The sequence below is a fragment of the Pipistrellus kuhlii genome, unplaced genomic scaffold (genome assembly GCF_014108245.1).
Source record: "Pipistrellus kuhlii isolate mPipKuh1 unplaced genomic scaffold, mPipKuh1.p scaffold_m20_p_10, whole genome shotgun sequence".
NCBI lineage: Eukaryota > Metazoa > Chordata > Mammalia > Chiroptera > Vespertilionidae > Pipistrellus > Pipistrellus kuhlii.
Window position 1 is genome coordinate 39,765,950 of NW_023425405.1, and position 13,125 is coordinate 39,779,074.

At 36.7% G+C, this 13,125-nt stretch overlaps 1 protein-coding gene across 3 annotated transcripts in view; it reads right to left on the bottom strand.

The window, feature by feature from the left end:
- Positions 1-13,125, bottom strand: part of CDK14 (cyclin dependent kinase 14) — a 485,190-nt gene that overhangs the window by 110,291 nt on the left and 361,774 nt on the right. For all 3 annotated transcript variants that reach the window (XM_036429493.2, XM_036429494.2, XM_045578458.1), the window contains one exon: positions 6,872-6,920. In XM_036429493.2, the coding sequence (XP_036285386.1) occupies positions 6,872-6,920 (49 nt within the window). The remainder of the gene's footprint in view (positions 1-6,871; positions 6,921-13,125) is intronic.

Below are 13,125 nucleotides of genomic sequence, written 5' to 3' on the forward strand. Positions count from 1 at the left end.
CCAACCAATCACAAACAGCACGGGGCTTGCCTTTGGCCATCACCAGGAATTGTTAATGACAGTGAATGCTTCACTTCAGAAGGAAAGACATGGACAAGAAATGCGGCAGTGACACAGAATGCCAGAGGATCATCTCCTGGGGACAGTGGGAGCTGTGTGGAATGGACAACACATCTCAGCACTAAGAACTGAGAGGGTGACCAGCAGGCTGTCATCTCTAGCACGAAGACTGTCACAATCCCACCTTTGTCCAAATGTCACCCTCCCCAACACTGGCACAAAGAGAGGCGCGAGCTTAAGTGGGTGGTCAGCCTGCTGCAAACACTATCTCCCCAAGACACAGGAAGTCACACTTCTACTCCATCCCAGCTCTCCAGATGCCTAAAAACTAGCCTGGGGATGAATGACTTCAGTTCCCAGAAGAGATTTCTCTGCTCAAAGTTGTAGAGAAAACAAAATAACAACAGGTATTGCTGAGCCCACTCAAATATCAGGTTTTTAAAACTGGTAATATTTCTTCCATAAGATTTATATTGGGGCATAGATTCCAAGCTATAATTTTCAGTAGTTTTGATCATTTAACCTCACTGAGCAAGTTTTTTTTTTTGTTTTGTTTTGTTTTTACTGATTTATTTCAAGCTATAAAATGCTGATGTGTCTTCCCCAACTACCTCCCCAAGACTGTTACAAGGGTAGAGGATGTGACAACACATATAAAAGCTAATTCTATATTGCAAAAGGCTGCCCCAATGTTAATTACCCTTCTGTCCCCATCACAGCTATGACTATGGATCAATGAGGGTATGTTACAGCTTTACCAGGAACATTTCATATGCTATCACATTTATGCTTTGCTACTATCAGTGATCAGGACTAGGCCTCTGGCAAACTTGCCAGCTTTCTCTTGGACAGCTTTCTCTCTGTGCTCCTGGCCCCCGGGACCCAACCCGTGTCTTTGGATGGACCTCTCTATGCTGTCTAGGACTGCTACGAGAGCCTGGAAAGCAGCTGCTATTTTAGAACTCCCTATTTTTCCCTTTCAAGAATCCACTCTGCAATTTTCTAGAAGAACTGCTTTCATTGGGTGGAAAGAGGTTTAATGGATGTGATAAACATCTCACCTACATAATGCTTTTTGTACCTGAACTAATGGTTCATTCTTATGAAAATGCCTCCAGAAACTGCTCTGAACTGTGATTTTCAAGTAGGCAGGTGACAGCATGAAGTCTGCAAACATTACCATGTGTGGATAACCAAGGTCAGGACACTTGCTTTGATTTGATTGTCCATGTGTTAAAACAATATTTTCAAGGGTGTGGTGTGAAATGACACTCTACATGGCCTCCTAAGACTGGACTCAATTCCATAGAGCTCAGCAGTTGACATTTGCAACTCCAGCTCTTCCTTTGAATTAAGAGGACAGAATTCTAAAATGTCTGCCCAGTGTCTATTTTAGATTGTGACCACAATAAACCTATCCTGAAAAAAGTGCATCGATGATGTAAAGAGCAATTTCTTTGAAGATATTGTGAGAAGAAGAAAAAATTTCTGGGCATTAAATTAAAACATTTACTTTGAAGTAAATAGAATTATAACAAAAATGATCAACAATGAAAAAGTGAAAGTGGAAAAAGATAAAGATTTGGCTCAACTCAACTGCTCCTCCTAGTGTCAATAACTATTGTTACCTTCCTCTAACATTCCTAAACAACTGGTAAAGAAACTGGAAGCTCTTATTTTGCAATATGTTATTACTTTAAAATTTTTTAGATCAACTTAGAATAAGATCGAGTAGAAAACATGGGCCTTCAGTTTCTTGAGAAGGCACTAATTTAAATCTTAATGATAAGCAATTAAATATGGCAATACAAATTCAGTAGAGAACCACCAACATAAATATATGGAGTGAAATCTGTTATTCTTCCAAATTTTATTTTAAATACATTTTATACACACATGGCACAACTATCTAGCAAGTAATCTTTAAAATATGCATTGGAAGTTAATAATCAAATTGGATAAATATTCTAAGCAAAATTTAAGAACACTATGTTAGGGCTTGTGATTGCTGGTACTTTTAAATATATATACACCGGTGAATGCTTTCTTCTCTATTTTTGCATCTTCATAAAGGTAGCTTTGTTGTTAAAAATCTGTATTTATTGCAGATTTTAAAACATTTTTTTAAAATTCTTGGCATAAATCCAGTGGAACTTAACTAACAGGAAGGATTATAAGAAGAACTAGAGCATGTGGGAGGATCAAGTAGGACAAGGCTGGCCTACACCTATGCGAGTCTGTGGGCAGGTTCTGCTCTATCAGCTACCAGCTGTGTTTTCAAATCTTGTCTTCTGTGACTTTGGTGGTTTATCCCTAGTTCTCTTTTTGCTACTTTCAAACCTCCCAAAAATTGTTCAGCTGTTGAAAAGTTCCAAAACAAGCAAATGTGTTCCTGGAATCTGACCCTTAACTTTGCTGGAGAACATATACTAAGGCTTCTTCTGCAGCCAAAATAATAAAATATCTGTTAAGTGGCTGAAATTCTTGGTTGATTGCACATACATGCCAATGTCAGACAACTATAAATAGAGAGATTTGAAAGAAAAATAGGGAGTGCCTTTGTAACTCCAATGAAGTAAAGTGGAATGTTTTGAAGGCAGTCAGGAAATAGTACATGCATTTATAAAATTAAGATTTGTGTCCCTTCAGCCCCAGATCCCCTTGGAGCAGGAAGAGCCCACCCAGATCATGCACTTCCAGGATAAGGGAATAAACCGACTTTCTTTTCTTTATTGATGTATATTTATTATTCCCAATCCTATAATTAAGATTTCTTCTTTATATTATCCTTTTTGAGTTTAGATAGCTGCTAGGTCTTTTGATATTTTTCTCCCATCGGTGCTTTGTTTGCCCAGAATACTAAAAAAATCCTTCAAAGGATGAAATTATGCCCATGGTTACTGGTGTAAATGAAGTCAGCAGGGAGTTGTATGGGTGTTACCTAGGGCAAAGTTGGCCCCCAAATAATCTGGGTCACATGGTATAGCCCTTCAAAGAGACTTGAGGATTCATTTCTCAAAAAAAAAAAAATAAATAAATAAAATAAAAATCCTTATTCTCCCAGGCAGGTGAACATACCCACTGGCTTTAATAGCCGAGTCAAAAAATATTATTAAAGACATTGTTACTTAATCTTGAATAGTGACTTACTTCTTTATGTTAACCTACCCATCTTTTATTAACCCATCTAAATTGAATTCAAATTAGTTCTTGCAAATGAGTTCACTCTTTAGAATCTGTTACTGCTGCACAAGAGTATTTACCAGTTGCTTCAGTTTCATAATTGTGCTGTAGACAAGCAAATGTGTTTGCAGCGATGGAGAAAGTCAGTGGTTGCTCAATAGGGTTTAAGTGCAGTGCTTCTGAACCCAGACCTCACTCTGAAGTCGGAGTGTTGAAATGTCAGTGATGGTTGCAGGGTCACAGGTTCACGTGGGGGAAGAATCAATAATCTAATTAATGTCTCTGAATTCTCAGTTCTTTCTAAATTGCATGGGATTTGAATTGCCCGAGGCTAGAGTTTGTTGGCTCTAAGGATTCAGTATGTAACACTGGGATACCAGAAAGTAATATTTTAATATTTTTTTAGTGATGATTTTCTCACTTAGTGTTTTCTGAAATAAATCCTTGAGGCAACAAAAATAAGACTTACAGGAACTTAAAATCAGCTTGTTTCTAAACAAGTCATGTTGGTCATTTAAAAAAAAATTAGCTCAAGCTCAGCTTTTAGTATTTTACCTAAAATGTTTTCAAAGTAATCTAAGGTTGGGACTCAGTTTATTAAATAACTTTGAATTAATTCTCAAATTTTAAAAAAGCATATATGATGGTATAGATGAAAAGAATATAGTTAACAATTCTATCAACTGATTAACAAAAACCTCACATGAAAATGTAATACTGCCTTCAGTATTTTAGACCTTATTTTTAGTTGAAAAATTATAAATCCTATGCCCATTGAAAATGCAAGTAATAAATATCTCTAAAGTAATTTCTTAAAAAGACACTATACTCTTACAAAATGTTATTTTGTAAGCAATAACATTTGAGGGCAAATATCTTGAACCTTTTAAAAAAATTTAAAGATTGAGTACAACACACATAATTTTTTAAATTTCTAAAACAGCACTACCCAGATTGCACATCTTAATTTTTGTCAATGAAATTACCTATTGTTATTGTGACATAAATGATAGCTTCCAGAAAAAGGAAAGCATCAGGTAGTAGGTGGTCAGATTGAAGTGAAACAACGCAAAGTGTGAGTACTACTTCAATTTTCTTTTTCTCTTTGGAAGACATTAAATAACCTAGTTTCTCCTGGGATAGAGTAATGTAAATGGGCAAACGAGTCTTCTCTTCTCACTATGGAATGACTGAATAAGAAAGGCACTATTCACTGCGGCATATATGTTAGTGTGCCCATGATGGCAGGTGCTGAATACAACTGCAACAATGAATGACTGGAGGGTCGCAAGTGTAAATGGTGAGGGGTCATATTCACAAGAGGACAGTGGAAGAAGTATCAAGCATCATTCAAAGACCTCCCCCACATCCCACCCCCGTTTGTTGTAGACTATATTAAGTGGATAAGAATTGTCATGTATTTTCATGGACAATTAGGAGGACATTCTAGCTTTGTTAGGCTGAAGCAGGCGTCTTCAAACTACGGCCCGCGGGCCACATGCGGCCCGCAGAGGAGTCTGATCCGGCTCGCCAGGGTTTTTGGGCAGTGAGCGCAGCCGAGGTGTTACAGTAGGAATTAGTAGTTCATATAGTCCGGCCCTCCAGCTCTCTGAGGGACCGTGATCTGGCCCCCACTTTAAAAAGTTTGAGGACGCCTGGGCTGAAGGAAGGAAAAGGAGTTATCTAAAGTGGAGGCTATTTTCTATAAATGATATTATATGTAAACTAGAGAGCTGATGCACGAATTTGTGCACTAGTGGGGTCTCTTGGCCTGGCCTGAGGATCGGGCCAAAACTGGCTCTCCGATATCCCCTGAGGGGTCTCAGATTGAGAGAGGGTGCAGGCCAGGCCAGGCCAGGCCAATGGACCCTACTGATGAACAATGGGAGTCGGGAATGTACACTGAAGGTTAGCCAGCCAGAGTGGGACTGTGAGAGGGCTCCAGGAAGTATCCGGGCTGTCTAACTCAGTCCTGATCAGCTGGAGCCCAGCAGCAAGCTAACCTACTGGTCAGAATGTCTGTCCCCTGGTGGTCAGTGCACATTATAGCGACAGTCAACAGGTTGACTGTTCCCAGGTAGTTAATGCATGTCATAGCGACTGGTCAACTGTCTGCCCTCTAGTGGTCAGTATACGTCATAGTGAGCAGTTGAGTGGTTTTAAGATACCATTAGCATATTACGTTTTGATTGGTTGAGTGGATGACCAGACAGCCAGACACTTAGCATATTAGGCTTTTATTATAAAGAATGCGCCAGATTTTCCTGTTACTTCAAAGATAGGGTTAGAGATTCAACTGCCTTATTATGAAATTTTTCATAAAGTGGTTAGTTGGTTGAACAAAACTTTTTGAGCAATTAGGAGAGAGGGATGTGTTTAATCATTTCATTAAGGTGGAAACTATACACTGTATATATTACCTGATGCATGAAAGCACATAATTAAAATGTACTTAACTGATGATCAGTGGTGGTGGTGATGGGGGTGAGGTGGTCAGTAAAAGGGTGAGGAACACACACAGAATGCGCCCAGCATAGGACATGCCTCCCTAAATATTAGGGAGATATTTAGAACTGACTCTTCCAATGACAAATGCAAGGCCATGTGTTAGACAAAAATAATTACACTAGAGTGTTCTTCTAAGTATGAATTTAATAAAAATAAATGGCCAGAACTTTCAAGTAAACCACTGCAGAATTTAATGTATAAATTCCATTAGTTCCTCATAATAAGCTGTCCACTGTATCTACTGACAGTATTGATTCAAGACATTGTTATTTAAAAAGGTTCTGTTTCACTTTTTATTTTCATAACTTATGGCATCTATAATTAAAATGTAATGACAGTAAAAAGTGAGGTAATAACACTAAATTCCCCAGAGACAAAATTTTGCTATGAAAAATTATAGTATATTTTATCAAAGGAGTTCTAGTTACCTTTTCCCTAGCATAGTGCTTGAAATGTGATACCCACTATGAGACGAGTGACTCAATTACTCTGCCTTTCAACTTTCAATGATTTACTAGCAACTTGGCTTGCAATAAAAGACCTTTGAATAACTTGAGTAACCCAGATCTACAGATTTCATCAAATTTTGAAACCAAGAAATAAAACTATTTTAACAAGGTCAGGTGACAGAACAGAAATTAAATAAATGGAGTGCAAATTCTTGGAGTGATGTATGTACTTAGTTTTCCCATAAAGCTTATGTGGGAAATAGGTGAACTGAAAAAATGTGAAAGATCAATTGTATCGAGCTCAACAGTTGTCACCAATCTTATTTAGATGATAAAATCAGTCATTATATTGTACTTAATAAATGCTATTTTGCTGACACAAAAATGTTTCTTGAAATCTAGTTACAAGATTGACCAAATGAATTTTAGGATTTATAACAATGAAGCAAGGCCACATTGCTCTAGGAACACAAACTTGTCTATACAACAGTGTTGGTTCAGTCTGAAGACGGTGGCTGCCACAGTTAGGGCTCAGTAACTGGTTAATGGTTAAAGGAATGGATGAATGAATAATGAAAAAAATGTCATGAAAACTTATCAGGAGAGTCTTAAAAATTGAGGGGGGGGGGGGGAGAGAGAGAGAGAGAGAGAACAATCTGTAAAAGACTTACTTATTCCAGGCTTGTCTAAGGTGTTTAGAGCTGTACACAGTAAAGCGTTCTGAAACAAAAAGAAAAATGATAAACACCCTTCGTTGCAAATGTATATATTGTTATACTGTTCAAAAAGTATGTCTAGAACTCAACTTTTAAAAAGATAGTGTTTGAGTTAGCCATATTATGCTAACCATAGTAGGGCTTCACCTTTGAAAACAGGAACATCTTAACATTTTAAACAATAAAGCGTTTTTTAATTTTGACTAGAGTGATTTGTTTCATAATCTGGTTTTGTAGTCATTATTTATCAGAATAACAAAGTTTTAATTGGGTTTTAAAAAATAAATATAAATTCCAAACTGTAAGTAGATTTACATTAGAACATTGATGTAACCGTAAATCGAGACCTGTTGTTTTCTCTATGAAGAGATCGCTGATCAAATACAATACTGTTAGTTCTCCTTTCTTACACTCTTTGACATCTGCAGTTCCTCTAGGCCAGTGGTCGGCAAACTCATTAGTCAACAGAGCCAAATATCAACAATACAAGGATTAAAATTTCTTTTGAGAGCCAGATTTTTTAAACTTAAATTATATAAGTAGTTACATTGTTATTAATTAGGGCACTCTTAAACTGGCTTTTGCTAAAAAATCAAGGTGCCAAAGAGCTGCATGTGGCTCGAGAGCAGCAATTGCCAACCACTGCTCTAGGCTAAATTATCAGTGTCCTATAGTGTATATTTATCACTGAACAACTTTATGTTTTTTCAATTAAAACATAACATTTGTTTTAACAAGTTAAACAACAAAGTGGCACAGATATTGATAATCTCTCCTGCTCCCATTATTCACTTCTGATGATACACTGAGTGGCCAAATTATTATGATCTCTGATTGCATAATAATCTGGCCACTCAGTGTGTGTGTGTGTGTGTGTGTGTGTGTGTGTGTGTGTGTGTATTAGAGGCCCAGTGCATGAATTCGTGCATGGGTGGCATCCAGTCAGCCTGGCCAGGGAGAGAGGACATGGGCAGTTGGCTGGCCTACCTGCTGGTGGAACTCCTGGTTGAGGGGACAATTTGTATATTACCCTTTTATTATATAGGATATACACTGAGTGGCCAGATTATTATGCGTTCAGTGATCATAATAATCTGGCCACTCAGAGTATAGCAATAGTTAATGGCTTCATATGTCTCTTTCCTCATAATTCTTATGTTAACAAACACAAACCCATCAGTATATACACTATTTTAATTTTTCAGATAGATTGTACAATAACTATTCTCTAAAAGTTTTTAGGCATTTTAGCAAAATACAGTGGATAATCCTTCAAATCAAGAAAATAAATGTAACAATTGTTATAAAACTCCATTAATATTCCATAAGATACAAGTACCATAAGTTATTTGACCATTCTCAGCTGATGAAAATTTAGGTAGGATAGAGTCCCCAAAATAGTAGAACTGCTTGGCAAATTGTATTTACATTTTACATTTAAATAGGTGATGACAGGTCACTTTTCATTTTCCCACAACAATGAAGAAATAATGTTTCTTTAATAGTATGTATCCTAGATGTAAAAATGATTCAACATATGCAAGTCAAAAATATAGATCACATCAATAGGGAAATATCACATGATTGTCTCAATCAATTCAGAAAAATAATTTGACAAAATTTAACATCCATTCATGATAACTTAATGAATTGGATATAGAAGGAAAGTACCTCAACACAATGAAGTCCATATATGACAAGCCCAAAACTAATATTATACTTAATGGTGAAAGGTAGAAAGCTTTTCCTTTAAGAACAGGAGTAAGACAAGGGTGCCATTCTCACCACTCCTATACAACATTGTAGTAAGTGGAAGTCCGAGTCAGAGAAATTAGGCAAGAAAATAAGTAAATGGATAGGCAGACAGACAGGCAGATAATTTGGCATGCAAAATGGAAAGAAGCAAAATTGTCTCTGTTAGAAGATGACAATTTTCTTTGCTTTAAATATATTTTTATTGATTTCAGAGAGAGGGAAGGAAAAAGAAGGATAGAAACATCAATAATGAGAGCGAAAGGATCATTGATTGGCTGCTTCCTAAATGCCCCGCACTAGGGATTGAGCCTGCAACCCGGCATGTGCCCTGACTGGGAATCAAAGCATGACCTCCTGGCTCATAGATCGATGCTCACCACTGAGCCGTGCTGACCAGGCTGCAGATGACAATTTTCTATACATAAAATCTTAAAGATTTCACCAAAAAAAAGTTAGCTCTATTAAACAAATTCAGTGAAGTTGCAGAATTCAAAATCAGTCTACAAAAAATAGTTGCATTTCCATATACTGGTGACTTATTCAAGAAAGAAATAAGGAAAAACAATCCCATTTCTAATAATAAAACAATAAAATACCTGGGAACAAATGTAACCATGGAGCTGAAAGATCTGTACACTGAAAAATATAAGACAGTGATAAAAGAAACTAAAGAAGATACAAATAAATGGAAAGATATTCCATGCTCATAATTGGAAAAAAATAATATTGGTAAAATGTTCATATTACCCAGTCATTTATTGATTTAATGTGACCCCTATTAATATCCCAGTGACATTTTTTATAGAAATAGAAAAAAGAATCCCAAAATTCGTATGGAACCAGAAAAGACCCTGAATAGTTGAAACAATCTTGAGAAAGAAAAGAGCTGGAGGTATTTTACTTCCTGATTTCAAACTTATTAGGAAGCTAAAGCAATTAAAACTGTATGGTACTGGCCTAAAAACAGAGAAATAGACTAATGAAAGAAAAAGAGAGCCCAGAAATAAATTTATGCAGATAAAGTCAACTAATATTTGGCAAGGAGCCAAAATACTCAATGGAGAAAAGACAGATTTTTCAATAAACAGTGATAGAAAAGCTGGATATTCATATGCAAAAAAAAATTTAAAATAAAACTACATACCTACCTTATACCACTTACAAAAATTAACTAACCCCCCCCCCCAAAAAAAAGCACACACACACAAAACAAACAAACAAACAAAAAAACCCCCACAAAAACCTTAAGATTTAAATGTAAGACCTGAAACCATAGAAAAAAAGCAGGGAACCTTGCAATAATTTTACGGATACAATATACAAAGCACAAGCAACAAAAGCAAAACAAACAAGCAGGATCTCAAGAAAGTAAAAGTCCTGCAGGGGAAAAAAAAATCAATAAAATAAAAGGTAAGCCACAAAATGAGGGAAAATATTAGAAAACCTCATATCTGATAAGCAGTCAATCTCAAAATATATAAAAGCTTTTATAACTCATAGCTAACAAATCCCAAAAATCCAATTTTAAAAATGGACAAAGGACCTAAACAGATCTTTTTTCCAAAGAATATACTCAAATGGCCAAGTAGTACAGGGAAAGATGCTCAACATCGCTAATCCTCAGGGAAATGCAAATCAAAACCATAATGAGATATCTCCTCACACCTGTTCAAATGGTTATTATCAAGAAGACAAGAGGTAAGTGCTGATGAGGATCTTGTACATTCTTGGTGGGAATGTAAACTGATGTAGCCCCTGTGGAAAATGGTATGAAAGTTCCTCAAAATATTAAAAACATAACTACCATAAGATTCAACAATCTCATTCAAGGAGGGGTAATTGTCAAATATTTAATCCTGCAAGGCACAGGCATTGACCAATGAGTACAGAAAGTGGCCACTGCTATAATGATGTGCATTTGCTGAAGATCGGCTTGACTACAAATATCATTGATCTAAAGCTATAGGCAAAAGTGCTCATCAACAGAATAATCAATGTCTGGATTATTATCTAGTAGATTGAATTATATAAAATGCAACATAATTCAGCTAGTTGGCGTAGAGCAGGAATTTAAAGGGATATTCTAGGTTTGGCCAAGTAAAGAGAAATGGAAAGAATAAGTCTTTCAACAAAGGTGTGTGTATGTTTGTTTTTTAAAAAATTATTATTATCTAAAGTCTAGCATTTAAAAAGCAAGATATATTTTAAAAATTAATTACACCAAATGTCCTTGTAAAACAAATTTGATCTCCTTAACTTTGTACTCCTCACAAAGCAATTTTAATAATTTGCTATGATTTTGGGAGCAACAAGAATTCCATTACAGATAAAATTAATACAATCTTACATTTACAAGTAACTTATTCTTGGCAATTAATGACTACACATAAATATTATTTCAAAAAATTGCTTCTATTTAGAGCTTGACAGGATATGCTAATAGAAATTTTTTTCCCCCAAACTGCAATATGTCAATTTTAGCTGTGCATAAAAGAGCCAAAACTGATAAAACATGCCGTATAAAAGCTGAAAAAAATAAGAAAGAATGAAGTCATTCTACAACCTTTCTTCAAGTTACATAGACTCTTCTTTTAGCAAGTGTCACCTGGGCACCTGCCCGCTGTGCCAGGCGCCGCACTGGGCAATGGGCACACGGCAATGAGGAAGTCCTGATTCTAGTTCAGTGGCAGCAAAATGTAAATGCAGAATTACAAGCACAGGATGAAAAGTGCTGCAGTGTGGATTCTGGAGATCCCAGAGGCACAGCCACTCCCTGCATCTCTTTCTCTTCCAAACTCAGACAAGATAAACTCAGACATATGAAACCAGGAGGAACACCGGGACCTGGTGTCTTGTATCCAACAGCATCTTTCAGAGCTTCGCTGCTCAAGTCCACCACTTCCAACAGAGTCCTTTCTAACCTTCTCTGCTAGGAGCATATATTACATTTACATTGCATTTAAAAACAACCACAATTTCCATCACAAATAAAAAGAATGTTCCATTGGAATGAAAGCAAAATCATTTGCCCTGTAAGTTTTAGGAACAAAAATGGTTTAACAATGGTGCCCCCAAATGAACCACAGGTGCGTTTAATAAAATAGCTCTTCATCTGCCGAGGAGGGACTGTATCACGTTATTCGAGTATTTGCCGATGTGTGTTTTACTCTGGTCTTCCGGTAAGTTTGCTCTCTCCCTGGGTACTTCAATGCCAACCTTCTCTTTCCAATTATGTTTAAACTAGCAGTTTAGGATGCTGTGACTCAAAGCAGTGGCTAACGCATAGCAGAACGAAGAGTGCAATTAATTTAAACCTGCAGGCTGATTTTTACCTTCTCTTATTGCAGGGACCCTGCAGAGGATGGTCACACACAGCAGGGGCCCAGGGAAGAAATCACTTGCTATGCAGCATGATGAGGACGGGGGACAGAAGGCTGGGAAGGTTTGCCCTCACACTGCCAGCCATGCTTGCACACTGCTAGTCATTGAAATTCCATTGGAAAACAACTGGAGAACAATGCTGCAGACTTTCAAGGCCTCCAGCTTGAAAGAGCTACACCTGAAGTGGCCTGAGGCACTCTGAGAGCTGTCTGGAATCCACAGGAGGATGAAACCTAAATTGGAAAGTACTCATCTGCTTATCAGTATGGACTGTATGGTGCAGAGTATTTTGTTAATTTCCACATTTTCTTTTCACCAATGTTTTTTGTACATTATAAGACACTACTGTGTTTTTAACTTCAAAAACAAATAGTTAAATTAACCAAAAAAGACCAAGTATGTTCAAAGGACTTAAAAGGCTAAGCCAGGATTTGTAAACTCACATTCTTCTTTCTTTCTTTTTTCTTTTTTTGCAGGGGGGAGGGGACAGGGAAAAGAGGGAGAGTTGGAGGGGAGGGAGGTGAAGGAGGACTAGCAATAGAGGGAAAAATCATAAGAAGTCTCAAACTTTAGTATATCTTTTGTAAATGGATTTAATATCATCCCATGTAAATAATACCACAGAATAAATATCAGTCAATATCAAAATGAGTATGTCCAAAACATCATTAAAAATATTGGACATACTTTGTAATTAACTCTTCTAAACCAGCAATTTTCAATGATGTGCCACAAGAGGCACACTGGTATGCTGCAAGAATTTTTAAAACATGCAATATCTGACTATTTAGTCAAGGGTACTGACCTCTTTTCCCTTAGATTGTCAAATAAAAAATGACAACAGTCAGCACAACAATAGTCATCTGGTGTGAATTATTCAAAATCATAACTATTTTTGTCAGATTGGCATACACACACACACACACACACACACACACACACACACGTATCTACACTAATAAAGAGAAAGATGCAAATCGACCGTACCTCTGTGAGGTCCACTAGCCAATCAGGAGTGAGTATGTAAATTAACCCAATAAAGATGGCAGGTTACTTTGCATATGCAAACGCCA